General features: G+C 53.6%; 15 protein-coding genes across 15 annotated transcripts; 7 read left to right on the top strand and 8 right to left on the bottom strand.

Moving 5' to 3' along the window:
- Nucleotides 1-221: 221 nt before the first annotated feature.
- On the bottom strand, nucleotides 222-3,136 carry VTN31DRAFT_7520 (uncharacterized protein; the record flags this gene model as incomplete). The annotated part of the gene is made up of 4 exons (XM_069408251.1): nucleotides 222-620; nucleotides 739-2,486; nucleotides 2,542-2,831; nucleotides 2,892-3,136. The coding sequence occupies 4 exons, from the start codon at nucleotides 3,134-3,136 to the stop codon at nucleotides 222-224; spliced, it is 2,682 nt and encodes an 893-aa protein (XP_069258018.1).
- A 331-nt stretch (nucleotides 3,137-3,467) lies between these two features.
- Nucleotides 3,468-4,010, bottom strand: VTN31DRAFT_7519 (uncharacterized protein; the record flags this gene model as incomplete). The annotated part of the gene is made up of 3 exons (XM_069408249.1): nucleotides 3,468-3,710; nucleotides 3,765-3,901; nucleotides 3,992-4,010. The coding sequence occupies 3 exons, from the start codon at nucleotides 4,008-4,010 to the stop codon at nucleotides 3,468-3,470; spliced, it is 399 nt and encodes a 132-aa protein (XP_069258017.1).
- A 159-nt stretch (nucleotides 4,011-4,169) lies between these two features.
- VTN31DRAFT_7518 (uncharacterized protein) lies at nucleotides 4,170-5,964 on the top strand (the record flags this gene model as incomplete). The annotated part of the gene is made up of 3 exons (XM_069408248.1): nucleotides 4,170-4,275; nucleotides 4,334-4,387; nucleotides 4,448-5,964. The coding sequence occupies 3 exons, from the start codon at nucleotides 4,170-4,172 to the stop codon at nucleotides 5,962-5,964; spliced, it is 1,677 nt and encodes a 558-aa protein (XP_069258016.1).
- Nucleotides 5,965-6,572: 608 nt separating this feature from the next.
- Nucleotides 6,573-9,115, bottom strand: VTN31DRAFT_7517 (uncharacterized protein; the record flags this gene model as incomplete). Its single annotated transcript, XM_069408247.1, has 3 exons — nucleotides 6,573-8,363; nucleotides 8,418-9,045; nucleotides 9,108-9,115. 3 exons carry the CDS (start codon nucleotides 9,113-9,115, stop codon nucleotides 6,573-6,575), a joined length of 2,427 nt encoding a protein of 808 aa, XP_069258015.1.
- A 778-nt stretch (nucleotides 9,116-9,893) lies between these two features.
- On the top strand, nucleotides 9,894-10,484 carry VTN31DRAFT_7516 (uncharacterized protein; the record flags this gene model as incomplete). Its single annotated transcript, XM_069408246.1, has 4 exons — nucleotides 9,894-9,917; nucleotides 9,983-10,068; nucleotides 10,131-10,141; nucleotides 10,201-10,484. The coding sequence occupies 4 exons, from the start codon at nucleotides 9,894-9,896 to the stop codon at nucleotides 10,482-10,484; spliced, it is 405 nt and encodes a 134-aa protein (XP_069258014.1).
- Nucleotides 10,485-10,592: 108 nt separating this feature from the next.
- VTN31DRAFT_7515 (uncharacterized protein) lies at nucleotides 10,593-11,519 on the bottom strand (the record flags this gene model as incomplete). Its single annotated transcript, XM_069408245.1, has 2 exons — nucleotides 10,593-11,242; nucleotides 11,306-11,519. The coding sequence occupies 2 exons, from the start codon at nucleotides 11,517-11,519 to the stop codon at nucleotides 10,593-10,595; spliced, it is 864 nt and encodes a 287-aa protein (XP_069258013.1).
- A 409-nt stretch (nucleotides 11,520-11,928) lies between these two features.
- Nucleotides 11,929-13,453, top strand: VTN31DRAFT_7514 (uncharacterized protein; the record flags this gene model as incomplete). Its single annotated transcript, XM_069408244.1, has 6 exons — nucleotides 11,929-12,069; nucleotides 12,129-12,689; nucleotides 12,742-12,799; nucleotides 12,854-12,916; nucleotides 12,969-13,080; nucleotides 13,138-13,453. 6 exons carry the CDS (start codon nucleotides 11,929-11,931, stop codon nucleotides 13,451-13,453), a joined length of 1,251 nt encoding a protein of 416 aa, XP_069258012.1.
- Nucleotides 13,454-13,480: 27 nt separating this feature from the next.
- Nucleotides 13,481-14,866, bottom strand: VTN31DRAFT_7513 (uncharacterized protein; the record flags this gene model as incomplete). Its single annotated transcript, XM_069408243.1, has 1 exon — nucleotides 13,481-14,866. The coding sequence occupies one exon, from the start codon at nucleotides 14,864-14,866 to the stop codon at nucleotides 13,481-13,483; it is 1,386 nt and encodes a 461-aa protein (XP_069258011.1).
- A 380-nt stretch (nucleotides 14,867-15,246) lies between these two features.
- Nucleotides 15,247-16,239, top strand: VTN31DRAFT_7512 (uncharacterized protein; the record flags this gene model as incomplete). The annotated part of the gene is made up of 3 exons (XM_069408242.1): nucleotides 15,247-15,427; nucleotides 15,480-15,646; nucleotides 15,703-16,239. The coding sequence occupies 3 exons, from the start codon at nucleotides 15,247-15,249 to the stop codon at nucleotides 16,237-16,239; spliced, it is 885 nt and encodes a 294-aa protein (XP_069258010.1).
- A 363-nt stretch (nucleotides 16,240-16,602) lies between these two features.
- VTN31DRAFT_7511 (uncharacterized protein) lies at nucleotides 16,603-19,077 on the bottom strand (the record flags this gene model as incomplete). Its single annotated transcript, XM_069408241.1, has 9 exons — nucleotides 16,603-16,714; nucleotides 16,764-16,834; nucleotides 16,893-16,987; nucleotides 17,039-17,182; nucleotides 17,230-17,848; nucleotides 17,899-18,095; nucleotides 18,151-18,757; nucleotides 18,807-18,860; nucleotides 18,916-19,077. 9 exons carry the CDS (start codon nucleotides 19,075-19,077, stop codon nucleotides 16,603-16,605), a joined length of 2,061 nt encoding a protein of 686 aa, XP_069258009.1.
- Nucleotides 19,078-19,714: 637 nt separating this feature from the next.
- On the top strand, nucleotides 19,715-20,031 carry VTN31DRAFT_7510 (uncharacterized protein; the record flags this gene model as incomplete). Its single annotated transcript, XM_069408240.1, has 2 exons — nucleotides 19,715-19,895; nucleotides 19,958-20,031. 2 exons carry the CDS (start codon nucleotides 19,715-19,717, stop codon nucleotides 20,029-20,031), a joined length of 255 nt encoding a protein of 84 aa, XP_069258008.1.
- A 63-nt stretch (nucleotides 20,032-20,094) lies between these two features.
- VTN31DRAFT_7509 (uncharacterized protein) lies at nucleotides 20,095-22,486 on the top strand (the record flags this gene model as incomplete). Its single annotated transcript, XM_069408238.1, has 8 exons — nucleotides 20,095-20,116; nucleotides 20,185-20,285; nucleotides 20,378-20,484; nucleotides 20,541-20,858; nucleotides 20,907-21,344; nucleotides 21,394-21,659; nucleotides 21,710-22,219; nucleotides 22,284-22,486. The coding sequence occupies 8 exons, from the start codon at nucleotides 20,095-20,097 to the stop codon at nucleotides 22,484-22,486; spliced, it is 1,965 nt and encodes a 654-aa protein (XP_069258007.1).
- A 1,022-nt stretch (nucleotides 22,487-23,508) lies between these two features.
- Nucleotides 23,509-24,379, top strand: VTN31DRAFT_7508 (uncharacterized protein; the record flags this gene model as incomplete). Its single annotated transcript, XM_069408237.1, has 5 exons — nucleotides 23,509-23,541; nucleotides 23,607-23,639; nucleotides 23,707-23,765; nucleotides 23,851-24,264; nucleotides 24,319-24,379. The coding sequence occupies 5 exons, from the start codon at nucleotides 23,509-23,511 to the stop codon at nucleotides 24,377-24,379; spliced, it is 600 nt and encodes a 199-aa protein (XP_069258006.1).
- Nucleotides 24,380-24,780: 401 nt separating this feature from the next.
- VTN31DRAFT_7507 (uncharacterized protein) lies at nucleotides 24,781-25,885 on the bottom strand (the record flags this gene model as incomplete). The annotated part of the gene is made up of 3 exons (XM_069408236.1): nucleotides 24,781-25,027; nucleotides 25,093-25,321; nucleotides 25,393-25,885. The coding sequence occupies 3 exons, from the start codon at nucleotides 25,883-25,885 to the stop codon at nucleotides 24,781-24,783; spliced, it is 969 nt and encodes a 322-aa protein (XP_069258005.1).
- Nucleotides 25,886-26,157: 272 nt separating this feature from the next.
- On the bottom strand, nucleotides 26,158-27,367 carry VTN31DRAFT_7506 (uncharacterized protein; the record flags this gene model as incomplete). The annotated part of the gene is made up of 2 exons (XM_069408235.1): nucleotides 26,158-27,090; nucleotides 27,152-27,367. 2 exons carry the CDS (start codon nucleotides 27,365-27,367, stop codon nucleotides 26,158-26,160), a joined length of 1,149 nt encoding a protein of 382 aa, XP_069258004.1.
- Between the last annotated feature and the right edge of the window lie 33 nt (nucleotides 27,368-27,400).

The raw sequence follows: 27,400 nt of genomic DNA, 5'->3' as shown, positions 1-27,400 counted from the left end.
TGTTGTACAAATGGACTCTCCTGATTCAATCCCTTGTTTCCTTTGTCAATGTACCGAGTGTATGTTTACGTAGTGAGCTGTGAACTGTAAATGAACAGATTCATGATTTTATATTTGAGACACGAGAAGCATGACTATTAACCATCTAAATACAAAGAATTCCCCGATCATCCAGGGCTTGTTAAGAGGATTCATTGCAGCCCGATATTCCGATGTTGCGCCTATTTTCTGTTCCCGGCATCCTTTGGAGGCTCACGGCGCTCGCGCTTCACTTGATGCACCTCGTTGCCGTTCTCATCCAGGTATCGGTCGCGCGTCTCGTACCGAGTCTCCAACGAGATCTTGCCTTCCTTGTGCAGCGACGCGACGAGTTCCGGATCCAGCACATTTCCGGCCTCATCCCGGAATTCCACTCGTTTCTCGCGTCGGAGCAGTTCCACGTCATGTAGCGGGTCTTGCGAGACTTCCGGCCCTCCTTTGCCTCCCTGGGCTTGCTGCGGCTGCTTAGCCGCGGCCTCCCCGGCGACTTGGTCCTGAACCTTTGGTGCGGTCGATTGCGCCGTCGCGCTCGATTTCGCAGCCACATCCGTCCTCACGTACTGCGTCTTGTATTGGCTCAACTAAAATGAACCCTGCGAGTTAGAATCCAAGTCACGATGCCCGCAAAACGACATGTGTGCCCTCTTAGCGTCGATGAAAAAAGCTCCATAGAGGAACCTGCCATGCTGGAACACTTACGTTAGTGTAGAAAGTGTTGCAGTCAAAGTCCCAGGACTTCAGAAGCTTCACCTGCTTGCAAGCGTCCCGGGTCCAGGGGTTGCCATAGACCAGTGGAGAGTACATGACAAATACCGCGACACTAAGACCCAGGAAGACTGCCATGGCGGTTTTCCCAATCCCGGGCCGCGAGGCGAGTCTCAACGCCTTGATGCGGTAGAATACAAAGTCGAACATCTGGCAAAGCAGCATGATCGCAAAGTACAGAGCGGGAAGGTAGTGATGCAAGAACAACTGCCTAGCCATCAGATAGAACGGGAAGTAGTGGAAAGCCCACGCCAGCACCGTGGTCCCCAGCTCGTAGTCGAAGCGCTTGAATGTGACATTGCGATAGTCACCACAACTCCGCTGCCAGCGCAGGATAGCAATGCCCTTGAATAAGATGTAGATCACAATCGCCAGGCTCGACGACCACCAGATCAATGGGTTCCCCAGCAAGTACACCTGCCGATGATCTTTACCCCAGAAGTTAATCCCGCGCAGCAGAATCGGCCACGACGGTGGCCGCGACTCCCAGTTGTGAGAATCGGTGAGCCCGGCGTTGGTCTTCCACATGACCCTCTGAAGCTCCCAGAATTTACCTAGGAACCCGGGCCGCCGATAGTTGACCTTCTCGGCATCCGCAGGTAAGGATGGGTGCGAGTTCGTCTCTACGTACCAGACGCTGTTGGGAAGAGTGGCCCCGCGAGCACAGGTCACTTCCTGCTGTTCCCAGCCCCAGTCAGGAAGTTTGACCTTGTGGGAGAACAACACACAGCCCGTCATGACGTGGACCAGCTTGAACTTGGTCTGGATGGTTCGGAGCCGCTCCTTGGCGACCTCTCCATCTGACATGTGTTTGATGATTTGTACGCGGAAGAGGTCGTTGGCATCCCCGTCAAAGCCCTCGAAACCGTAGGCAGACACTTCATTCTGCCAATCCACATCAGTAACTGGCGGACGGATGTCGTGCGAATGAAGTCTGCGATGGGTCATGACATGGTGCAGACGGATCACGTCACCATCTTTGATGTAGTTGACCGTTATATTGTCCCAAGCAAATGGACCCTTGATCTCAGCTCCGTCAGGACCAAGTGGCTGCGTCTGGTTCTCGACAATCCAGAGGTTGTTCTCGTCCTTGTGGGGGTATAGTGTGATTTGCTGCTGCTTACTGCCCCCTGGATACATGTGTGGATGGGAATGGAGATAGCCACCTTGCGTGTTGTGATGGCGGATGGTGACCCGCGAGCCCAGCACGACGTCCGCGGGGACATCCTTCATGCCCTTTTTCCTCAGAGTCGATTGAAACTCGGGAGACATGAACCCGTCACCGTCGCCGGAGTTGCGAAGGCACGTGAAGTGGATGCCAAACATCACAAGGTAGAAAGTGAGGGAAATCACAATCAGGCAGAATGCTCGGGCAAAGAAGTGTTTAAACCAACGTCGCGGCGTGACCGTCTCGGGGTCGCCCAGTAGAACCCACAGTTGCAGGACGGTGAGCGAGCCAACCCAAGCAGCGGTGAACAGCCCGACCCATTTGACGCTCAGTGTAGCGCCGAGCGAAAGTCCCGTCAAGGCCAACCAGAACCACCACAACGGCTTGAACGCTTTCGACGGGCCTTGCTCGTGTTGGTTCGTGAAGCAAGTGAAGGAAAGGGCAGTCAGGGCGGTAAAGAAGAGGAGGGGCGAGTCGAGGAGAATGAAGCGCGATTGCGTAGTCAATGCATTCTCTGCGGATTTTTAGTCCCTGCACGCGGTACGTTCATCGACGGCGTGGTCACTCACCAAATGTCACCAGCAGCGCTCCGAAAGCGGCCGTGGCTGTCTGGCAGCCCGAGGCCCTCAAGGTCAAGAACATCAAGGGCACCGTCAAGATGCCGAGCACCGCCGGGACCATGCGCATCGCAACGTACGGAACGCGCGGTTCAATGTAGTCCATGCCAATTTCCTTGAAGGTGAAGTTGCCGTCGAATCCAGCCAGCCATCCCGCCAGAGTGATAAGCAGCTTCGCGAGAGGAGGATGTACGTCCATGAAGAATGTTCCTTTGATATACTTTCGCGCAAACCCGCCAAAGCTATAAAGGAGCGGCTCATGTCAGCATTCGTTGCGACTAGAGCATTGTGTTCGAACATACTGGACTTCATCGAAGACAACACTTGTCGGCTGGTAGATCCGGAACAAGCGCACAGCGCCAGCAACGAGTAACAGGAAGGCAATCCATTTGTAATCAGACACGGGAAGTTTGAAGATGTCATGGTCCTGGACACCGTCCGAGCCATAGTCTCGTTTCGGGGGCTTGCTCGACTTGGGATCCGGGTTCGGCGAAGGCCCTCCGGTGGGAGGCCGGACGGCTAAGACGTCCTTGGACTTTGGAGGCATTGTTTGGACCACCGACGCGGCCAAAACGAAAGAACAAGCAGCCGAGACACAAGGCTGAGCTGTTCAAAGAAACGGTGGTGCAACCAGGATCTCCGATACCGAAAGGCAAATCCCCAGAACTGAAAGAAAAACCAAAGAAATTAACGAACGTCCAGTGATGTCAAAACATGGGAGTCATTATCGGAGAGGTCTAAACGTCAATCGAAGGCGCAAAAAGGAAAAACGAGAGACCAGCCGTGATGTTTAGATGTTTCGAGCTGTCAAGAGGCCAACTAGGGGCCAGATGGCGAAGCTTGGCTGCGGCTTTCAATCCCGGTCGCCCCCAAATCCGTTACCATCGGCACAATCGCAAGCTGGAGTGCTTGTTCACTGCTGGTGATGAGGGAGTGGTGGAGATGTTGGTGTGAGTGTCCGTCTCGTCGCGGCAGCTGTTCATCTCTGCCATGACCCCCTTCAGCTCGGCGAGCTGTTCTTTCTGGGATGCAACCAGCATCTCCGTGTCCCTGATTTGAGCGCGGAGCTGTTCGTTTTTCCTTTCCACTGCTTCTCGTTCCTGCTTGGCGGCAGCCACCATCTGGGACATATCAGCTTCGAATACACTCATGGGTTACACAATGATGCAAGTTACCTTGTTCGCCTCTTCGAAGAGCGCGGCGGTCAGCGTCTCAATCCCGGTCGCCCCCAAATCGTTACCATCGGCACAATCGATTTCAGGCGATACTGAGTTTACAGTATTTCGTGACCATCCCAGTTCACGATCCACATCTACCTCTCTGTATGCAATTTATGTTTTTCAAAGCAGCCCATCCGTGCCTCCTTCGTGGTTGAACCCTTGCTTTCTTGTAGTATAATTACCATATCGGGCTAGTGCCATCGCTGATTACCCGCGCGTCTACGGAGTGAGTACTCCTTACTCAGCCAATCATATCGACTAACGCGAAATAGCCGCCGCCCTCAGTTGCGCATCAAATTCCAGCAACTCCGAACGACACTTGCCACGATAGAGTGCTCTGCAGCCTGATCCATCGTCAAGATGGCTGCGACTGTGGCGAACGGCAACGACGCGTCGACGCCGGCGACCCTCGACGACGTAGGCAAGCCACCGGAGGGGATCATCGTGCCTCCAAAGGACATTCGAGGTGAGTCGATTCGAGAACGAACCACGGAACCCTAGCATTTACTAACGGCATTGCGCAGCGATCGTGGAAAAGACCGCGGGATATGTAGCTCGAAACGGGCCTGTTTTCGAAGGTGCGATTTTGATCTAGTTTCGTAATAGGAACCGCGACAACTGACCGAAACGCGCTGCAGAACGAGTCCGGTCCAAGGAAAAGACGAACCCCAAGTTCTCGTTCTTAGACCCGAAGGATCCGTACGCTCCATTCTACCGCTGGCGTTTGAATGAAATCAAAGAAGGGAGAGGAACCGATGTCGCTGCTGGACGGCCCGGTGAAGGAGTGTCTGCGGCGCAGAAGAAGCCCTCAGGACCGACTCCGCCACCAGAATTCCACTTTTCAGCGCGCATGCCCATCATCAACGCGCAGGATTTGGACGTTGTCAACCTAACGGCGCTGTTTGTTGCGAAGCGAGGCAAGTCGTTCATGACAGCTTTGTCGCAAAGGGAAGCCGGCAACTACCAGTTCGACTTTCTCCGTCCACAACACAGTCTCTACCAGTTCTTCACGCGGTTGGTCGATCAGTACCGGATTCTGCTGTCGTCGGAGGGAATTGACGAAGCGACGTCGGAAAAGCGTCGATTAGAAGCGTTGGAGCGCAACATCAAGGACAAGTACTCGGTCCTCGAGCGGGCAAAGCAGCGGGCCGAATGGGTCAAGTATCAAGAACAGCAGAAACAGAAGAAGGAGGAAGAAGCGGAGAAAGAGCGCATTGAATATCAGCAAATCGACTGGCACGACTTTGTGGTCGTGGAAACGGTGCTCTTTACGGAGGCCGACGACCAGATGGATCTGCCACCTCCGGCCTCGCTGGGCGATCTCCAATCGGCATCGCTCGAGCAAAAGGCGAAGATGTCGCTGAACACGCTTCGGATCGAAGAGGCGATGCCCACGGACCAGGAGGAACCGACTTACTACAACGCATATCCTCCCGAGCAGCCGCCAGGGCCGGCGGTCACCCCGGCTGCAGCATCTCAACCGCAGCCACAGCCACCGACAACCACCACCGCAGCTGCACCTGCTGCGCCCACAACAACCGCCGAAGAGGCCCGCCAGCCGACCACCACCGCCCAACAACCCCCAGCAGCACAACCACATCATCCCACCGCCCCGCCGGGCCAACCGCCCATGCGGATCCGCTCCGACTACGTCCCGCGCGCACAGGCCCGACGACAAAACCCCAGCGGCGCCACCGCGCTGTGCCCCAACTGCCACCAGCAGATTCCAGTCAACGAGCTCGACCAGCACATGCGGATCGAACTGCTCGACCCGCGGTGGAAAGAGCAGCGCGCCAAGGCCGACGAGCGCGCCTCCACCACCAACCTCTCCACCTTCGACGTCGTCAACAACCTCAAGCGTCTCGCCAGCCAGCGCCAGGACGTCTTCGACTCGACCAACGTCGGGAACAACCAAGCCGATCCCGAGGAGGAATCTCGCCGGAAACGCATGGCTTTGCCGCCCGGTGTGCCGGGATATCTTCCCACGCCGGTTGTGCCGAACCCGCAGCAGCAGCAACCTCCGGGGACCACCGCGCCTGCGCCGGGGCCGGCGATTATTCCGCAGAAACCACAGACGACGAATATCCAGGAGCAGATCCGAAGTCTGCACGAGCGATATGGGCAACAGCCACCGCCGCCACCGGGGCAGCAATAACGTCCTTTTTTTCGTTTGCGGCTAGCCTGTATTTCATGACATCATTTTGTATGGTTCAGTACTGGAGTTTGGAGTTTTTTCCATTCTTGTTATTACTTGGATTTGGTGTCTATGATTGCCTTCTCTAGAATCAATTAACAATATGAATCTATAGAATATCTCGGAAATATAGCGATTATTATCGAATACTAATGGGCTAGGCCTCATCAACACCATACATGCTGCATCGGAACCTGATCCATCCACTCCGTCTGCTTCATCATCTCCTCATGCTCCAACTGCGACAAAACAAATAACACCGTCAACTCCGAGCAAGCACATGAAAACAAAAGAAAACAAAACGAGGAATAAAAAAAGACAATTAAAAAGACCCCGAAATCAGGCATAATCATTAAGAACCATGATCATGCTGCTGATTCTTCGCCATGATTGCGCCAGGCATCATGGATAACCTATGTATAAAAACGACTAAAAGAATATGGACAAAAAGGCTATCTGGAAGTTAGTAATAATACACGCGTATGGAGAAGGAACCGAGTGCCATCGTGGGGTACGGTTGGGCCTTTGGAAGAATAGTAGGTCATTTCGCGGTGATCATGAGATTAGATTTACCGCAGCGAGCTCGAGCTCGAGTCTGAGCTCAAGGAGACGGCGCGGAGTCGTGCGATGGCCATGGAGAGGCGGTTTTCATTAACAGTGATGGTGGTGGTGGTGGTGGTGGCGGGAGTGCGGTCGAGATCATCCTTCTCCGGGTCAGCCGCCTGAGATTCGGACTGCGGAGCATCGGTTGAGTGTGAATCTGAGGACGACGCCTCGGGGTCTTTGCCATCCGTAAGAGGGGCATCGGATGGAGCCACCTCGGATGGAAGAGTTGAAGGAGCGTCGTCAGACGAAGGAGCATCCGCCTGAGGAGCATTCAACGACGGGACCTTGGACAGCTGAGCATCGGAGGAAGGGCTGTCAGGTAGAGGGATATCGGCCGGGTTGGCATCCGATGGAGAGGAGTCGACATTTACCGGACGAGCTTCGAATCGCTGAGCATCCGAGGGACGGACGTCAGATGGAGTATCAGCCGGCTGAGCATCAGCCGGATGAGAGCCGGTCGAACCACTGTCGGCCTGCGAATCATCCTTGTCGGTGCGCTCCTCTTTAACATCCTGGAATTGATTGTCCGCCTCCACCTCAGCTCGGCCCTCAGCCGATATAACAGTCTCCCCAATCGAGGTATGCTTGGCATCCGAGACGAACGGATCATCCGGAGTCTCCTGGCGGCGAAGGGGCGACTCTCGGACTACAGGAGCCTCGGTCGACGGCGCTCGGGACGGCGACTTTGAGCTCCTCCTCTGTCTCTGTTCATCGCCCGCGGCAGAATGCTCACTAGGAATGAACGCCGGGACAACCCCGCCGCCCAGCCGCGCCCAAAAAATCCTTTCGCGTAGTCGAACGGTCTCCTCCCAGGCCTCTTTCTCTTCCTCCTCATCACCAACCCGGATATGGCCGTCCAAAATCATCCGGAGATAGCCTGTGAGATCGCAGCACGCCCGAATTTTTTCCAAACACAACACGCAGAGAGGATACCGTTGCGCGTTCTCGTTGTCCGATGTTCGGAACCGATGGGTCCGCTCATTGACGTTGCCTTGTCGTTTCTCACCGCAGAGCGAACAGGGGAAACCGTATTTCCGTAGATTCATCGGCATTGGCTCGACGACTAGTCCGCCCTCGCAAATGCTGCTCATGACAGAGCGGCGAGTAAGCCAAGAGATGGATGGAGCAGTATCAAGCCGTAGCGCGGGTTCGATGTCTTCGGTGAGAATCCGCTTGTAGAAGCGTGTTTCTTTGAGAGAAATGTGCGTTGTCGACGGTTGCGGGCTACCATTTGGTGTCGGACTCTGCGAGGCGCCAGACAGCGAGACGGACGATGCATTAGAAAAGCCACTGTGAGCCGCCAGACTCCCCAGGCCCATAACATTCAGGCCCGCGTAGGAACCACTAGCAACTCGACTCGCGGGTTTCGAGGACCGCGCTTGATTCAGGAGATCACGGAAGTCCTCGTACGCGCTGATGTCAGTGCGACAAACGAGCTTGAGTAGATGCGGGAACTGGGTCGACGGTGCGGGGCCGACATCCGGCGCTGCTGACGAGGGCGAGAAATTAGAGGTATCGAGGAATCGATTCAAGCTGGAGTGCTTGTTCACTGCTGGTGATGAGGGAGTGGTGGAGATGTTGGTGTGAGTGTCCGTCTCGTCGCGGCAGCTGTTCATCTCTGCCATGACCCCCTTCAGCTCGGCGAGCTGTTCTTTCTGGGATGCAACCAGCATCTCCGTGTCCCTGATTTGAGCGCGGAGCTGTTCGTTTTTCCTTTCCACTGCTTCTCGTTCCTGCTTGGCGGCAGCCACCATCTGGGACATATCAGCTTCGAATACACTCATGGGTTACACAATGATGCAAGTTACCTTGTTCGCCTCTTCGAAGAGCGCGGCGGTCAGCGTCTCCAACTCCTGCTCGATGTTCTTTTTGCCCTGTTCTGCCAGCAATCGTTGCGCACGTTCTTCTGCAATAGCGGCCTTGAGTGAACGGATCTCGGGGTCGATATCACTTCGTCTGACCAAAACGCCTTGCGCGAGGTCGTCTTTGAATTTCTGGTTCTCCAATTCGGCCGCTTCTAGACGATCCCGGGTCTGCTCCAATTCCTGACGAGTGGCGGCGAGCGAGTCATCCAGGCTTGTCTGATTGTTGATCGCTTGAACGAGCTTCTGGCTCAGCAGGGCCACTTCCCTGTTGAGGTCCGGATGATGCTCCGACTCGGCTGTTTGCGGGAGATCAGTGGTACTGGCGACTCGAGGATCTCGCAACGTGCTGAAATTGCTCTCCGGTAACTCCTCCAGCCCCGCATGAGACTCCCTCTGGCTCCGCCTGAAATCCGACAGCGCATTGCTAGACTTCATCCGGGGGATGAGCCGATTCGGCGACGAGGATCGATGGAGCTCGGTGGACGCCGATCGGCGATGATTATTCGACCGTGAAAGCATGGCGGGCGCTGATAGGAAACTGGAGTGTCCAAAGGTATGGAACGCTAGCAGGCTGTTTCGCGGGAGTCAAGTTAGCAGCGCACATGGCTTCAATTGATCCGTAGGGTGTCCTACTCTGCCATGTCGACTACAGACGAGCATGCGCTTGATCACCGGAGGCAAATAGAACCGTGAAAACGAACACACAACACCTGGAGGAACTCGAGGGAGCGACTGCGCACGGAGGGTAAGAATAGATCAAAGAGAGAAAAAGAGACGAGGTCAAGTGAAACACGGTTCTGTCAGATGGTCTGTGCCATGTGAAAAACCCCCGACTGCAGGTTGGACTGTGAATTGGTCGGTCTGAATGGAAGCTGTGGCGAGGCTAGAGGGAGACCGAGATGTTCCTGGACTCCTACGAGGTTCATCCAAGGCCGACGGACAGGACACCGAGAGTTGCAAGCAGCGAACGAGAGGCGAAGTCGAGCAGAGACAGCCGAGACAGGACCCTGACAAGAGAGTCCAGGGCTCGGAAACGGCGCGGAATATCCGGCAGGGACGCAGAGGGGAAGCTCGAAAGCGCATCGAAGGCCCGTAGCCACTCGATTGTCGCCGTGCGCCGTGCCGGAGTCGCAGCAGAGCCTTGCACTCTCCAGGGCTCTTCGGTGTCGAGACAGTGGCGCAGAGCTGACTAAGCCACGAGCTCCGATCAGGAAATCGTCACGAGCTGACACATGATTGGCCGGCAAGAATCGTATGGAAATCTTGGCATCCAGATTACCTCAATCGACGCTATTCCATGAATGGAAATTACGAAAACCCCTCGAAGGCGGGGGGCATCAGTCAGCTTGTAGAATTGCTGAACAAACAGTATCAGAGCAGCCAAACGGGACAACTTCTGGGCTGTGAGCTAAGAGAACAATGGCGGACGCCGAGCTAGAGGAGGTACATTACAAGAGTTCTTTCTCACATCGACCGGGACTGATACTGATCGGGAACTGAAAAACTAGATTCGTCGCGCAAGACTTGCCCAGCTTCAACAGCAGGGACTTGGCCAGGATGGGGACAAGGGCCCAAGTCCAGAGGAGCAGCGAAGGTAAGTTCTGCACCATAAACAGAGTAACTTGGATTCGCCGGCTGACGGACGATTCCAACCAGGCAAGCCGAAGGTATAATAATAAAACCGGAACTCTTCTGGACGATTGAAGCTAACTCGAGTGGTTTGCAGCTGAACGACGCGCCGCGATTTTGAATCAGATTTTGGACCCCGCTGCTGCCGACCGCCTAGGCCGCATTCGCATGGTCAAAGAGTCGCGAGCCACAGACATTGAGAACCGCCTGATCATGCTGGCGCAGACAGGACAGCTGCGACAAAAGGTCACCGAGGAACAGCTCAAGGAGCTTCTCAACGCTGTCGCAGAGAATCAGCGTAAGGAGGAACAGGAGCAGAAGATCATCTACAGTCGACGGAAGGGCGGATGGGATGATGATGACGACCTGCTGGATCTATAATATCCCCAGTTACGAACAAGTTACGATTCGACGATCCAAAATGCACTGTACGAGTACGCTATAGATTGGTCTATGCAGTATCATTATAGTACAATACACCCATGGTCGTTACGAAGCTGATGCTTGCTGCGCCTGTTTCTCCCGCTTGGCCTGCTCGCGCATCATGCGTCGGATCTCCCGGAGATCCGGCGGCGTCTCGATACGCAGCTCCGCACGCAGTTCGTGCACGTCGCGCTCGAGCTGCTCCTCCCAATAAACATTGATCAAATCGTCACTCATCAAGCCGCTCCGAATAGCCCAGGGAAGATGCAGCTTAAAGAAGCGCTCCCGTTCCGCCGGTTTCAGCCGCATGATCGCAAACAAGCTCAACCCTGTCATCGGAATCAATGTATTCAAAAATTCAAACGCCTTGAGCGCCAACTCGCCCTCGACCATGGTAGGCAAGCCCGTGATGGCATGGTAAAAGTCATGACACTCCCGATACCGCTGCATCACGTACGCGCACTCTTCATCATCAATGTATTGGACGCTATTGCGGGTGTCGGGCGAAACACCTTCCCGGTCGAGCCAGGTCGCGTAGGTGCGGCCGACAGTATTTTCGGGCAGCGAGCGCAAGTAATCCAGCGAGAGCGTCTGCGAGGTAATTCGGGGACGGTTGCGGAGGATCCGTCGGCCGGTAGGATTGGAGAGCATCACATCGCGGAGCCGATAAATAAAGAACGGAGTCGCCGTAGCCTCACCCAGGGCAGCAATGAGATCTAGCAGAATTGATCCATGACTTCAGCAATTATTTCGCAGAATGGGTGCATTTCAAAGCCAACCTCCTCTCCTGGGATTCAGCAGTGATCCCAATGCAGAGCCCACTGCCAAAGCTCCGCGTTCAACGCACGTCAAAGGCACATGGCCGGGATAGTTCGGCGGCGGCCGATTCAGGACGGAGAATGACCTGCACGCAAACAGTCCGGAATGCGAAACATGGACGGCGGTCGCTGCTCGTCGGGCAGCGAGCAGGCCACGTCGTGATAGAGCCGGCATTATCTACCAAACCCGTCTTCAGCGCGGCATGGGCATGGCGGCTTTTCAATTTCAAGGGTTCAACAAGAGCAAGTCATGCAATCGATCGACGATTGATCCGGAGCTACTGACTCGTAGAGCTGCAGGGACTATTCCGTTAAAGGTATAGGTTACTACGAGTACGTGAATTAGTTTCTCATTTCAACCTCAAATGGTTAGTCCGGCTTAGGGTTAGCCCCATGTACTCGTATATACTCGTAGTATCTCCGAACCTTCGACTTGAACTATGATCAGAGACCAGCAGTATGATCTCATCGGGACTGGAATGGATGGATCGAAGAGCTCAAGTTCAGCCTAAAATGTCCTCATATCCAGCCCAATCTCAGTATCACGATTCAACCAGAGACCACTGATCCCGAGTCAAGTCAACATGGCCCGGCCTCAACCAGCTGGCGAACCGCATGCCGCCTTTACCCGGTGGGCAGAGGAGCAGGGCGTTCAGATCAACGGCATTGAACCCGCAAGGATCCCTGGCCGCGGTGTGGGCATGGTCGCGACGCGTGATATTCATGTATTTAACCACCATTCCAAGGAACTTCCAGGCGCACGACGCTGAAATGTATACAACAGGAAAACGAGGTCGTCCTGACAGTTCCTCGGTCCACCATATTGAGCATCGAGAGCATTCCATCATCATTCAGAGAATTGTTCCGGGAGGGAGTTCCTCTCCAGGGCCTTTTAACCGCGTATCTCATCCATGGAGATCGCGAGCTGCTCCAGAAATGCGACCTCTGGCGCGCCGTCTGGCCGAGTCGCGCAGATCTCGAGGACGAGTTGCCGATTCTCTGGCCGGAGAAATTGCGCCACGCAAATGACACCTCCAGTGTCCTCCTCCCACCCTCAGCGTCGGGACAGTGGAACACTCTTCCAAAGAAAGATACTTCCTTCGGATCGAACGAGAGTCGATACCAGCAACTTCTCCCGCAGCAGGAACGCCGTCTCCGCGAGTCCTGGGAAAAGGTGCTCACGGCCTTCCCCGAGACCGACTGGAACACGTTCTCGTACTACTGGCTGATCATCAACACGCGCAGTTTCTACTACATCCCGCCGGGCGAAACGCCCCCGGAAGATTGGAATGAGGCGCTGGCCTTGGTGCCGTTTGCGGATTATTTCAATCATGTGGATGGGGCGGTATGTTCTGTTGTTGTGAGACGCGGCATTGAAAACTGATGACCGGGTGTAGAAATGTAGGGTGTGGTTTGACGAGGAACGGTACTATTTCATGACATTGAGAGAATACGGTTGGTTTTGATTTTTTTTGATTCCAGGTGATCTTTTAGTGACAGCAGGATCAGAGAAAGGCGAGGAGATATACATGAGCTACGGCCCTCATTCAAACGACTTCCTCCTGGTTGAATGTGATCACTCCCATTCGATCATTATCACCATATGCTAGACTAACACTCGCAGATGGTTTCTTCCTTGATACGAACTTTTCCGACGCCCTCTACCTCGACGACATTATCTTTCAGGATCTCACCCCATCCGAAGTGGAAGATCTCAAAAACGAAGGCTACTACGGGTATTCTCCCCATGACAGACACGCTTCAACTCTTCCAACTAACCGGAACCAAACCAGTGAGTATCGCCTCACCGACACAGGCCCCTGCTACCGCACAGAAGTTGCCGCAAGCATCAATCATATGCCCCGTCGCGCATGGCGGAAATACGTCCGCGGCGAAGGGCCCGGACCCGACGAGCGCAACGTAAACGTCACCATCGTGGGCTGGATCGCGGCGTATTCTAGAGAGGCAGAGGTTGCGCTGGAAAAGCTGCATGAGATGCTTCGCACGGAGCAGGATGAAAGCGTTAAGAGCAAGGGCGACCGCCTGGTTCGTAGATGGGAGCAGATTCGGCGGTTGTGCAAAGAGGCTGCTTCCAAGGTAGATTCATAGAATTAGTAAATTTAGGAGTGACTATTGTTACATTTCTTCATCCTTCAGAGCAGACAAATCCAACGGCACCGCGGCATTATTCCTCTTCTCCTCGATATCCGCCCGAGCCTGGATCAGCTGCATGACGAAATAATTCAAGGGACATGCAATCCCCAGCTCTTCCCCTCGCCGAACGATATACCCGTTAATGTGCTTAACCTCCGTCTTCTTCGCACGCTGCACATCCGCCAGCGTCGAGCTGGTATTCCTTGCCGTGCGCTGCGCCAGATTCACAGCCATATTCTTGAGCCTCTCGGGAGCAAACCGCGTGTTGATCCCGGGGACCCCTTGCAACTCTGGCAGTGCACGAATCACGGCCGACACCTCGAGAAGTAAGAGACGCATCGCGCGGGTGATGTTGTAGTTGTGTAGCAGCTCACCGTTCTTGCAGTTGAGCAGCACGGTGAGCGAATTGATGACGCAGTTCATTGCCAGCTTCTCGAGCTGATACTGGAGGAAATTTGTCGGGGTTTCGGCCACTGCGACGAGCGGCGGACACAGAGTGAGCGTTTTGAGGAGGTATTTGGTAGATGGTGCCCAGTCTGGCTCTGGATCCGCACCGCCACCGGTGGCATTGAGAGGAGTCTCTTTGGTGGCCGGGATGGGGCTGAGAATGGTGGTTCCGATACCGTTATGGGCCACGCGGAAGGTCTCGAGCTGTGTTAGCCCGTGCGATATGATCCCCATCATGTAGTGCGGGCGTCGACTTGGATCCGGGAAAATCTTCTCATTGATCTCCTCGATGGCGCCCATGCCGTTCTGCACTAGACATACCGTCGAGTCCGGCGTGAGGCGATGGCTGATTGGCCTCAGTGCGGCGACGCTATCCTGTGCCTTGGTCGTCACGATGAGAGACTCGATCTTTTCATCATCGGGCCTGGACTGATCCAAGTCTCCGTAATCGTTCACATGGCTGTCTCCCGAGGATTGCTTGCCTTCTGCGTATGGTAGAGAGTACCATGTATTCCGATCAAGAACGTTGACGTCGAATCCCGTCTTGATATCATCCAGCCCGTTGATATTGAGCGCAATGCTCTGTTTTCTGCGCCGCCAGTCCGCGTACAGTGAAGGTCGATGAAGAAGTAATGTAATCGGTGGCCGCGACTGTCGGGACGCCAACGAATGCGCGAAAAAGCAGCCCACGTTTCCGAGGCCCATGATGTGTATTCGTCCCGATAACCGCCGGTCCGCACCGTCGGATGCTTCTTCGGCGTCCTGCACCCATGATAATCGCCTCGCTGTGTGGGAGATCCACCGAGCGCTTAGACCGGTTCCATTGTGTCTTCTATGTTGAGAAAGACAAGACTCTGAAAATGCGTCGTGAGTAGTAGCGCCAGTCCGCATCAGCGGACGTCGCAATGGGAGGGCAGACATTTCGAGTCCGTGGACGTCCGCGCCTTGACGGTTCAGTTCAGCTGGCCGCCAATTGAACTCGAAATTCCATACCGCTCGCAATAAAGGTCATTCCTCCTCGATTCTGGCGACCAGCTAGGAATCAGCTCAAGGAGGAACCATAAGAACAATGCGAATGGCGTCGATTGCAGGTGAAGATAATAACTCGATATGAGTTATCAGGTGGAATATACACAGATATTGAATACTAAAGTTATCATCTATGCCTAACAAGGCTTAGTGAAGTCGTCAATCCACTTCCCGCCTGGCAGAATCGATAAGAAAGAACCTGAAATTTATCATCAGCTCCAATCCGACCAAAGGATTCGAACGTGTCAAAGGTCTGGAATCCCACCGACAAAATGGACATTGGTAATCTTATGCCGCTCGTTGAGCGGCTAGAAGATAACATTGATGACTTGGAAGAAGTTCTGGAGCCCCTTCTGAACGGTTCATTGAACCAGATCTCAACAAATCTACCACTACTCGACAAAGCGAAGCTGCATGTGCTTATTGCCTATTCGTTGGAGTCGCTTCTATTCTGTACGTCTCCGACCCTCTGTCTAGGAGCGGTAAGACTAATCTATATGCGCAGCTTATCTCCGAGTCAATGGCGTCAAAGCAAAGGAGCATCCCGTTTTCCGAGAACTCACCCGAGTCAAGCAATACTTTGACAAGATCAAAGCGCTGGAAAGCGAGCCGGAGAAGCGCACGATGACTGTAGACAAACAGGCGGCAAGCAGATTTATCAAGCATGGTCTTGTACGTCACATACGCCTCCGACGACTCGGACCGTTCTCACAATCTCTTCTACCTAGGCCGGAAATGACAAGATCGACCTTCAACGAGCAGAGCAAGAAGCGAAAGAGAGAGCCCGGGCAAAGCTCAAGGCAGCGCTACTCGCCAAACAACAACAACAGCAGCAGCAGCAGCAGCAGCAACAGCAACAAGAACAATCCTCCACACCCACACCCCAAGGGCCCACGCACACGGGCACCAGTTCCTCGGCGGCGACCGAATCTGAATCCGATTCGGAATCCGAGTCCGATGCCGGCTCTGACTCGCCATCAACAAGCGAGCAGCCAACCGTAACAACAGCTGAACAAAGGGGAGGAGAAGACCAAACAGATCAGCCATCCTTCATTCCACTGGGAGACATAGGCGTGAAATCCGCGAAGAAGAAATCCAAAGAACGTCGACAGCTCGCCAACGCCAAGCGCGAAGCACGGCAACGGAGGCGCGAGGAACAGACGAACAACAACGGAAAAGAAAAATCGCTGGCGGCCCGATTAGCCGCGAAGAAGGAGAGGCAAAGGGAGAAGATGAAGAAGAAGAAGAAACAACTGCAGTCGTGAAAAACAGATTGGAATCACGGGGCTAGTGTTTACTACATTGATAGTGAACGAGTGCGGTGCGCTCGATAAATACCCAGTATTGTACTCACTTTCAAATTCTTACGACAAGGCACAATTTCCTTGCAAAAGTACATCACCAAAGTAGGATTCACCAGTGGTAAACTACCCATGCAACTATCGTATAATCACCCCAAAGCATCATCGATGATCCGATATCAAAAGGGAAGAAGTAAAACAATAGACAGGTATCCCCAGAGTTGAGAAACCAACGACAGTGAGATGGGAAGAAAAATGTACAATGGCAAGGATGCAGAGTAAAAGAATACCAAGCCATGCGAACGGTTCTCATCGAAGTAGATAGAATCAATCGTCGTCGAAGATTTGGAAGGTGTTTTGTAAGATGGTTTCAATGACGCGGTGCTGCCAGCCTGCGTCGGCGAGGTTGCCCATGGCATTTCCGCCCATGAGGGTTGGTCTGGGATAGTCAGCCATGTTTCCAGTATGGAGGACTAAAAATGTCTTACCCGAAGCAAATGGCGAGGTTGCCTGCGTTCATTCTGTTGTTGGCCGAGTGTTCCTGGACTCGGTTGAGGTGCTGCATCCGTTAGCAACGGGGAATCCTAAAGAAAAAAAAAAAAAGGTACGTGCCTTACCAAAATCAATGCACGCAGAGTTGCGTAGTTGGGGTCCGGCAACCCGTTGATAATGGCATGCAACGAATCTCGCCGTTGAATTGCATTATCAATGCCTGTAGACTAATCAGCATTTGTCAAAGACTGTATCGTGGGATGGTACTCACGAGCTGCATTGATAAAGTCGGAATAGTATTGACGGGTGAAGAGAGGATCAGGAAGTTCGCGGAAGAACTGTTTCAATAGACCAGCAACGCTGTTGACATCATGGAAGAAGTTCTCCGGATTCGTGAAGTCGACCTTGGAGGAATCTGTCTCTTGTCAGCGTTGCCCCGCTACCGAAGTCGAAATGACGTACCGTTATCGAATAAAGCCTTCATATGGTTGATATGATTGGCACTCCCTGATTGTCGGTAGATTCCCTCCACATCCAAACCGAACATTTCCACCGCTTGGATGCACTGGTACACAATGATGGGGACCGCCGTACCATCTCGCTGATAAAGTTCCTCAAGTGACACGCCAAAGACCGGGTTGAGAGGCGGAAGACTGGGTTGGAGATCGTTTGCTATGCTCACTGGACGCTGAGCGGGCGACGACGGAGGGCCAAAGTTGTATGGCTGGAGTATGGGGGGATCTGCTGGATAGAGAGGTTGCGATGACTGGGGCGACTGGGGCCGTTGCTGTGCTTGATAGGGCTGATAGGGCTGGTATGGCTTGTAGCCTCCCGACGACGAGTACCCGTCAGTCGGTTGTTGGTATGACGGGATTGGGGGTAGGCTAGGTCCAGATTGCATCGAGTCTGACGTGGTGGGGACTGGTGGCAGATTGGGTTGCGAGGTTGCCGGAGACGTGGCAGGAGCGGGCAACCGTGTACTGAAGCCAGACTGTGTAGTTGGGGGCGGCGCTGACGAAGGTGTTGGCATGGTTGTACTCGGCGGTGGACCGGAGGAGGAGGAGGGGGGAGGAGCAAGTGTCTGGACAAATCAATACAAATTCATAGTGTGGGTGATTGGGAATGACCTACCGGATGACGATGATACTCTACTTCTGGGGCTGCAACGGCGCCCTTGTGACCTTCGAAACTGAGTATATATTCGTTGAAGTCACGCTCGCTGTCGATCTCGTGAATCACCTCCCGCAAGCTCTTGGGGCCGGACGGCCCGTCTCTCAGGGGACTAATGCAGAGGCCCTTGCCCAGCAAATGTCTCTCGTTGAAAGACGCTGTAAAAACTGGTCAGCGAGACGTCAGAGACGAAACACAGACAGCGACACCAACCATATTTCTGCAGTTGGAGCGTCAGGCCCGAGTCACATTCGTAGATTAATTGCTTCAGATTGTGCACCGCCTGAGGACGATGAACCGAGACCAACTCCTGGCGGGCCGCCTTGGCCGCTTGAACCTTCGACTTATAGTCGCTGTCGGCAGCCTGGACCTTGCGGTTGAGCTCCTCTTCTATTTGAACGGCGGACCGGTGTCCCTTCAAGCCGAATTTTCCTCCCTGTTTGTCTCCAGTCTTGACGCGATCGTACTGTTCAGCCAAGGCGTCGTATTTCGCCTTTGCCTTCTCTGCCTGGTTCTCCGCATCCTGAACTCGTTTCTCCGCGCTGATGCCGGCGTGCTTCCAGTGCTTGCGACCCTTGTCGATATTGTCTGCGAGATCCATGAGGTCCTCGGACATTTGATACAGCGAGACGGCAAACTGCAAGCCATGGTCTGCCATGCGCTCCTGTATCCGGTTCAAATCTTCCACGGCACGACTATACGTTCCATGGCGGGAGCTTGGTCGGCTGATATTCTCCTGGTTCATTCGCGCCAACTTCTTTAAGCCCTGCGCATTGTCCTCCTCGAGAGCGGACCGTTTCCTCAAGTACGTCGCGAAATCCTGCCCGTATGTCAGTTTGTATTCCGGCCTAAATGCGCACATGACCAACCCTTGCGGAACCAACACTCTGCTTGAGCCTTGCTAGCAACGTTTCCACGCCAATCTGTCCATGATCCCATGAGTATGAAATCAATCATTCACGCTCCTACCGGGCATACCTCTGAGTGTAAGATCTTGTCTATGCGCTCCTTGGTTTCATCGCTGATCGCGGAGTTGGGGGCCACGTCCCCAGAGTTTGTCGGTGACATGGGCAACGGCTTACTCTCCTGCGACGGACTGCCCGCAGTAGGAGGCGCCGTTGAAGATAGAGCCTCCGTCATGGTCCTTCAATGCCACAGAGAAGCCAGTACATACTCTGGTTGGGAGGTTGCACATACAACTCCAACGCCCAGTCAACTCGGGGTAATAAGACATGTGGCTGCGCTGATGTTGACTACGATCACGCTAGTTCAAATAAGGCCTAGCGGCCCGTTGTTCAGCTATTCTTGGTATGGGGTGTGCAGCACCAGCCACAGTTGACGCCACAGGGTCTTGATCTTCGGATAAATCGTCACGAAACGGCGCTTCATGGCTCATGGCTGATTCCGGAGTGGAGCAGTCGATCCGGAGAGTGAGCGCTCGCATGTCGGATGACATTGCGTGCTGGATTCAGTGCGGAGTAGCTTTCGGAAGAGCCCCAAACGATCATCGTACGAGTACGACATTCTCGTAGATAGGCTAAAGTTCTCGATTGTTTATCCGAGCTCACGAGTGTCCAGGTCGATCGTCTCTGTGGGCCTGGGGATGAGTCTAACGGAGTTGCTTGACTGGAACATGTGGGCGGCCAATTCTTGTTTCTTCGAAGCCGGGACATAATCGTTGCAACGGAGCATCAGTAGGTAATGTACGGAGTACTCCGTAGGTACTCATCATGTTCATGAACATCATGCCAGTCAGGGTTTCTGAACGCAATTTGCTATGAATTGTCTCAGATTTCGAATCTCGCAACGCAAATCCAACCTAAACGCCAGTTCCACGTGCACAATCTTCGTGAGAAATTGCGAAGTGCGTCGACACTCTGAGACAGACGATTGCTGCAAGAGAGACGAGAAGCAAAGCCAAGATTCCGCGATCATCATCCAGCAACTTACTAGATTTGGTATAGTGAAATCTTTACAACACTAAACCATATCTAGTATACCGCTAACCACTTTTGGCAAGTGCCGAGTTTCGCTCACCTGGTCCATTCATCCGATTGCCGGAGAGCAGAGCGATGCGTTCTCCAGCGCATATGAAAACAACATGATAGAGCGCGATCAGTCATGTCGGCCTACGCGGGACCACCGATTATCGAGCATATGACCTCGGAACTGACAAATGGTATCTCCACCGCGAAAACAGAGCCAGAACACGGCATGTGAGAAGAATGGTAATAACCCCCCGGCTAGGGTCGAAGCTGGCAAAAGACTCTCCAGACAAGGAGCAGTCGATTGTTCGAAAACGAAGGGGCGGTAGCAGAAGAGCTTGCAATGAGTGCAAACAGCAAAAGGTACGCATGCGACGTTCTGTCCGTTAGGTTTGTTGCGTACATGGCCCCATAAAAGCTGTGCGTCGCCAGGACTGTACTTATGGTTTGTACAGCTACGGTGCGATATTGTTCAAGCACTGTCTTCGACGTGCTCAAGATGCAAGCGACTCGGGATCGAATGCAAGATAGAGCCGACGTTCAAGCGAATATCCAAGCGACGGTCGGTTTCGTGATGTCCAATTCGTGCGCATGTCTACAGCAGCTAACCACCTGCAGGCGCAATGCGGAGATGGAAAAGGAGATTGCCGAGCTGCGCCGTCGCCTGGCCGATGCAGAGAATGCGCAAGCCGCCGCGTTCGATACGACGGCAAGTGAGGAGATGAACAATCAGTCATCGGAGGACGTCTTTTATGACCCTCATTCGCCGCCCCCGTCGCGAGCGCAGTCTCTGGCGGTTTCGGTGGACAAACGGTCGTCTCCAGCAAGACAGGGACCAAGCGAAGCGATACTCCCGAACGGACTTTCTAGCGGAGATGTATGGACGCTTGAAGACATTACCCTATCAAAGACCCGGGTCACCCGGCTGTTCGAACAGTAGGTCCTGACGCTCCCTTTGCCGGATGGTGCATTGACGGGGCGTAGATATTTTCAGTACTATCACCCGTTCCTTCCTCTATTGGATCCCACGAAGGAACCGGAAGAGTACATGAGTTGTTGCGACCTGCTCGCGTGGACAGTAATTTGCGTGTCCAGTCGTCGCTGCCCCTTTGAACCCGGTCTGTTAGTGTCCCTATCCGGTCCGTTCAGTCGATTGTTGTGGTCCGTAGTCAGCAGCGTACCGCAGAACTATCACGTCGTGAAGGCCTTATGTCTGCTCTGCACCTGGCCGCTGCCGACCACAAGCCAGAAGAGCGACCAAACATTCATGCTGAGCGGGTTGATGATGCAAATTGCCATGCAATTGGGCTTGCATCGGCCTGTTCAGCCGGAGGAGTTCACGACGTTCAAAATGGAGGTTCGCGGGGAAGAGCTGAAGGATCGCCTCCATACATGGGTAATCTGCAATCTGGTTGCTCAAAAGTACGTATACCTGGACTGATCCTTTCAGCGCTGTCTCTGACTGCGGCAGTGTCGCTACTGGGTATGGCCAGCCGCCAGGTACAATCTACGACTGGGCGCTGGAGCCGGCGTCTTTGAAGAACGCCGACTACCGTTTGCCGGAAGAGCTCAAGACACGGCTGCGAATCGAAAAGTTCTGCGATCGTGTTACTCGTACCCTGTACAACGGTCGGCCCGATCCGACGGAGTTCATCAGCGTGGAGAAGCTGATGCTGGTTCGGATACTCGAAAGTGAACTGCGGGAGATGGAACTCGAGTTGGGTGATAACTTGTCTCGTGAGTGTTGCTGGATATTTTACGGCCAGTGCAGCGGTTGACAAAAACAGAAATCAACATGATCCATCTCCGCGCGGCGGATCTGCACCTGCGTTGTTTCGTTTTTCTCAGTTCCAACGCCCGGAGCGATGACCTGGCCAATCTGTTCATGGCCACGACGACTTTTCTCGGGCGTGTTCTCGAGCTGGAGACTTCGCCGGGAAACCTCCTAGCCCATGCGACGAACTACATTCTACAGATGATCGTCTCCGCGGCGTTTGCGTTGATGAAGCTGCTTAAGAGCCCGTTTGCCCGACAAATCGACGCCGATCACGGACGGTTCCTGTTCAATGGCGCCATCTCGTCGATCCGAAGAATCAGCGTGGTGGACAATGACCGACCCGTCCGGCTGGCCAATGTCATCTCACAGATGTGGAATGCTGGTCATTCCACTTCGTCTGGAGAGGACGCCCTGCAGCTGGGCATCCGAAGTCGCATGAGCATGAGCCATGTTTACGATACAGTCTGGCGGTGGCGGCGGCGGTTCAAACAGCAGCCCAAGACGAGCGACGACTCGCAGGGTAAGCCAGAATCTCTCTCTCACAATGATGTTTGCAAGTCGGCATACTGATCGTCCTCCGATAGCTCCTGCCCCGAATCCGCAATCCACCCCCGGGTTTATCGGGCCGCAGCCGGACCCGTCGCTGAACGATCCGACCCTGATGCTGTCGACGAACTTTAACGAAGCAGCGTTTATGCATGAAGCGAGTTTCTCGGATGTGTTTGACTCGCTGAATTGGGTTTTTGACGGGTTGCCGGATACGTTTATGGCGCCATCGGTGATGTAGATGTGTATCATATGATGATTTTGATTGTTTTCTTTTGGTATTGGAGCTCTATACCCGTGCGTTCTGGCGGTGCAATGGTTGATTGTAGATGATTCAAAAGTTCAATGCTCACAGTTGTCGTTGTTACGATGCCTTTTTTTTTTTTTTGATTTGAAGAGAGAGACCGCGGAGCTTCACCAAAATTCATGTGAAATTTCCCGTGGCTGGTTTGAAGTCTCATTATTATCGGAATAAACTCGGTTGTGTGAATCTTTTGACGGAAAGCTCCGTTGTTCCTGGCCAGTCCCTGGATCAAATGTCGGTCGACTCACTCAGAAAACCGTTGGAGTTTGCAACCCCGTAAGGCATAACTGAACTTTGAATGTGAATGAGCAAGTCTTACGGGTTGCCCGCTGGAGGAGCTCGCTGCAATAACAGTAACTCCCTCATGGTTTGGGAGCATGTCACAAAGTCAAAGTGAGGACTTTCCCGCCCGGAACCAACCAATCCTCTTTCCCCGCTGGCACATCCCTTGTTCTTTCTTGCCAAGCAGTTCCATAACCTATCCTCTTCAAAAACAAAGAAAGAGTACGTTGCCAATCTGCCATTCATTTTCAAAGAAGAGAATTGCGGACTACCACGCGTTGTGATTGGTCCTTGTGCCTCCCAGCACAAATCACAGGTTCCAAGGTGAGTCCTTGAGCCCCTCAGATTCCATCTTGAGACCAAAAGAAAAGAAACCCCGACTCGCACTTTGCTTAACCAAATTGGTCTGCAGTCCATTAATAGCCCTCACGGCAGTCAGTCAGTTTTCTAGGCCAATCATCGACATCACTTGCTTTTCTGTTCTCTACCATTCTGCGTCTTCTGAATCCACGCTCTTTGCGGACGGAAATAAAAATAAAATAAATTAAAACAAAAAGGAAAGAAAGACAATAATTCCTCCCTTTGTCCCTCTCATCCAAGTGCGCCGTGGCCCAGCCGGCAATCCGCAAGGACTCTGCACGGAATCGGGGTAGCCAGTCCCGTCAATCCCAGACAACATGGCTTCCGGACCCCCAACACAGTCGCTCAAGGTGCGATCCAGACCGTGGTTCCTCCGCAGCGGTTGGGATGGCTGATGTGAGTGAGGGGTGGACAGTGCGTTGTCACGGGAGATGGTGCAGTGGGCAAGGTTGGTGGTTCCCCGATGAATTGCGGATGGAAAGGACATCAGACGCTGACGAAAAGGAACCAAATAGACATGCCTGTTGATCTCATACACCACCAATGCCTTCCCTGGCGAATACATCCCCACAGTGTCAGTTTCCCACCTCGATCTTTGGCCCGCGCCTTTCCCCTCCCCCCCAATCCCAGAGCACGTCCCGTTGACTCAATCCCACCAGGTTCGACAACTACTCCGCGAGTGTGATGGTTGATGGCCGCCCAATCAGCCTCGGGCTCTGGGACACCGCCGGCCAAGAAGACTACGACCGCCTGCGCCCGCTGTCTTACCCGCAGACCGATGTGTTCCTGATCTGCTTCTCCATCGTTAGCCCGCCGTCCTTCGATAACGTCAAGGCCAAGTGGTATCCGGAGATCGAGCACCACGCACCCGGCGTGCCCATCATCCTCGTGGGTACCAAACTCGATCTCAAGGACGACCCCGCGACCAACGAGGCCCTCCGTGCGAAGAAGATGGCCCCCGTCTCGTACGAGCAGGCGCTGCAGGTGGCCAAGGAGATCAAGGCCCACAAGTACCTGGAGTGCTCGGCACTGACGCAGCGCAACCTGAAGAGCGTGTTTGATGAGGCCATTCGGTACGAACCAAGTCCTTCTCTTTGCGTTTTACCATCGCTGACGTTCTGGTGCAGGGCCGTCCTGAACCCGCGCCCTCAGCCAAAGGCCAAGTCCAAAAAATGCGTCATCATGTGATTTTGATTGAGCATCTGCAGTATATCTGCTTGCCACTCGGTAATTTCATGTGCCATACGACTGCTTCTGGAGAAAGTTGGGAAGGCGTCGGGTTGATCTCTCTTTGCTTGATTTCCTTTTTTTTTTTTTTCTTCTTCTCACACTTTACATACAGTCGGTCATGTTGTGATTTCCCTGTCGCTCGTGATTTCATCTCCCTTGCCATTTCTGTTGATACGCTTTTGGTACATTCATTCCAATCTCGAGTTGTCGGATCCATCATGCATTCCTGACGTGAACCGGTAGATTCGTCTACATCAAGTATATCGTAGGCTGGCTGGACCTGCACAGCAGGTAAATACTCGACTTGGCAGCAACGATGATCCTAGGGCTGGAGAGAGATTATTGTCGTTCCCTGGAATCTACTGCATCCTTTCCAATCGACTTGGATGCATGTCTCCATACTGGTCCTGGTCCTGTCCTCCATCAGTCTTCTGGTCCTTCCGTTTCTTCTTCCGATCCTCTCCTCCCTGGTCCTGCTGTTTCCTCTTTTGCTGCTGCTTCTCTTCCTGCCGTTTCTTGGCCTCTCGTTCCCGCTCCGCCTGCAGTTTCTTGTTCTTTTCCTTGATTTTGGCCTTGCGCCTTGCGCTTGTTCCGCCTCCTCCGGCTCTGCAGCATGTTAGCGATCTGCCATTCCTTCCATGCACAGGGTGAGAGGAGATAGGAATGCATACGTAAGCTCCACATTAATCTTCCTCGCTGGCGACTTCCCGTCGTCAAACGTCGACTGATGATACTGCTTCAAGCATGTCTTCATGCGGTCAAAGTTGGCGAACTCGACAAAGGCAAACCCGCGGCAGCGATCGGGCCGCTTCTTGTCCGTCGAGACGCGAACAGCTTTGGGTTCGAGCTTGGCGAAGTGCGCGGTGACGGAGGCGGTGTTTGCGGTGTACGGGAGGTTCCCTATCCATCGTCCCGATTGTTAGCAACGTGTTCTTGATGATGGGAGGAAGGAGGGGCTCGAAGAAGTGTACCGATGAAGACGATGAATCGGTTTTTGCTTTCTGTGGTGCTGTTTGCGGCAGTGCCTTCCTCTGTCCCTTCTTCCTTCGTTCCTTCCGTCGCATTGGCTTCTTGTTGAAGTTGCTTCTTCTTTTTCTTCTTCTCCTTCCTTGCTTTTCGCTTCTCTTTACTCTCCTCTTTCTTTCTCTCCTTGTCCTTCTCTATTGTCGGCCCTCCATCATCGCCCCCCTCTTCTTCCTCTTTGCCAGCGGCAAGTGTCGGGTCCCCCTCCGTATCGATCACGAAAAGGGGTCGTTCATTCTTGCCATCCGCCTGCGCGCCGTTGTCTGGCACGTCGTTATTGCTATTAGACGTAGAAATTCTAGCATTGTTCGGACTGGGACTTTGCTGCTGCTGCTGCTGCTCCGAGTCGTTATCTTCGGCCGTGGATTTCTTTTCCTTTTTCTTGGTGCGTTTATTGGGTGCGACAGTTTGGGATTCGTCGGTGCGTTTGCGTTTAGACATTTTCTTTCCTTTTCGTTTCTGGGCTAATTGAGGACTGGTCGAAATTTCGCAGATGTTGAATTGTTGACCGACGAGTTGATAAGATTTGGTCGAAAATTTAGGCGGTGAGAAAGCTTAAGCTCCGGCTACTCGGTAGGCCCACAGATGGCAGGCCATGTCATGGAGGATGGGACAGTGCTAACCGACAGCAGTATCTTCGTAATCCAAGACTATCGAAGATTCGTGATTGACCTATTATTGACTGTGCTACTACGATACCCATGTTGAGGACTCTATTCAGGTTTCCGCCCATATACAAAATAAAACCGCGAATACAGGTGGAACTTTGTATTACACAGATCAGCACGCACGCGGTCCATCAGCTGCCGGATGTCCTCTTGACTCCAACGCAGCACGCGCTTGAACAATGCCAACGTGAACGGCTCCACAGCCTCGAGCATCTGGTAGAGCTGGTACCGGCCAAGCTCCTTCAGTCTTCGGTCCTTGGGCCACGTGCCCATGGGCACCTTGTATACCTCATGCTGAACGTCGACGAACCCAGCATCGATCATGCGCTCGCGGTGCTTCATGCAGTCCAACATGGGCTTTCCGAATTTCTCGCTCGCGCTGTTGAGCAAATCGGCCCACTCCCGCAGGGCCACCGCCTGGTTGACCGTGTCGTCGTCCGACAAGACCACAGTCTCGTAGTCTTGTAGTTCAAACCAACCGCCGGGCCGCAAGTTGTCGTACGCCTGCGCCATGAGCTTGGGCCAGTCGGCGATGGAGCCTGACATTGCACGCGCATGGATGAGATCAAACTTTCCCCGCTCCGAAAACAGCCACTCGCTTTCAGCATCGTCGACCTCGAATCGGCAGTTGGGCGGCATCCACCACCAGGACTGGATCGGACTGAGATCCGTGCCGATCACCTGGGAGCCGGGAAGTATGTCGGCCAGTTCGATCGCCCAGAGGCCTGTCCCCGTGCCCAGATCCAACACGCATTGAGGCTGTGGAATGGGCGCGCGGTAGAGGTCACCGTTGATGATGAGTTTGAAGATATGATGGCCCAGGTTTAATCGGTCTTGTTCCCGCTCATCGTTGGGAAGGAAGTATTGTCCTTGGCGATACGAGTGATACCGCCGCCCGTTTTCGTACTGGTAGTTGCGAATTGTCGATACGACGGTGGATAGATCGTCAATCGTCGAGGAGGTATCGCTGATGTCGCTCTGCATGGGGGTCAGATAACCTCTGCAATTTTGCACTGCTGGGTAGAAATACTACACTCACGTCAATCTGCATCGACTCGCCCTCAATCGGAGGAAGCCCCAATTTTCCGCCGTTGGTGGCGGTGGTGGTATGTGATGTTTGAGGGCGAGAACTTTGTGTCAATGTGCATTGTTTTGGCCCGCAATCGATGTGCGCGCATCGGGTGGGATCGTCCGATGGATCGTCCATTGCTTCTACGGTAATCGAGTCGCTTTGATCAGCGGCCGATGGGCGCATAGCGCTTTTATTCTCTTTTTTTTTTTTTATCTT

Source organism: Thermomyces dupontii (genome assembly GCF_041956625.1).
Source record: "Thermomyces dupontii strain NRRL 2155 unplaced genomic scaffold VTN31scaffold_9, whole genome shotgun sequence".
Taxonomy (NCBI): Eukaryota; Fungi; Ascomycota; class Eurotiomycetes; order Eurotiales; family Trichocomaceae; genus Thermomyces; species Thermomyces dupontii.
The sequence above is the reverse complement of the archived record's forward strand: the minus strand, read 5'-3'. Positions and strand labels throughout refer to the sequence as shown.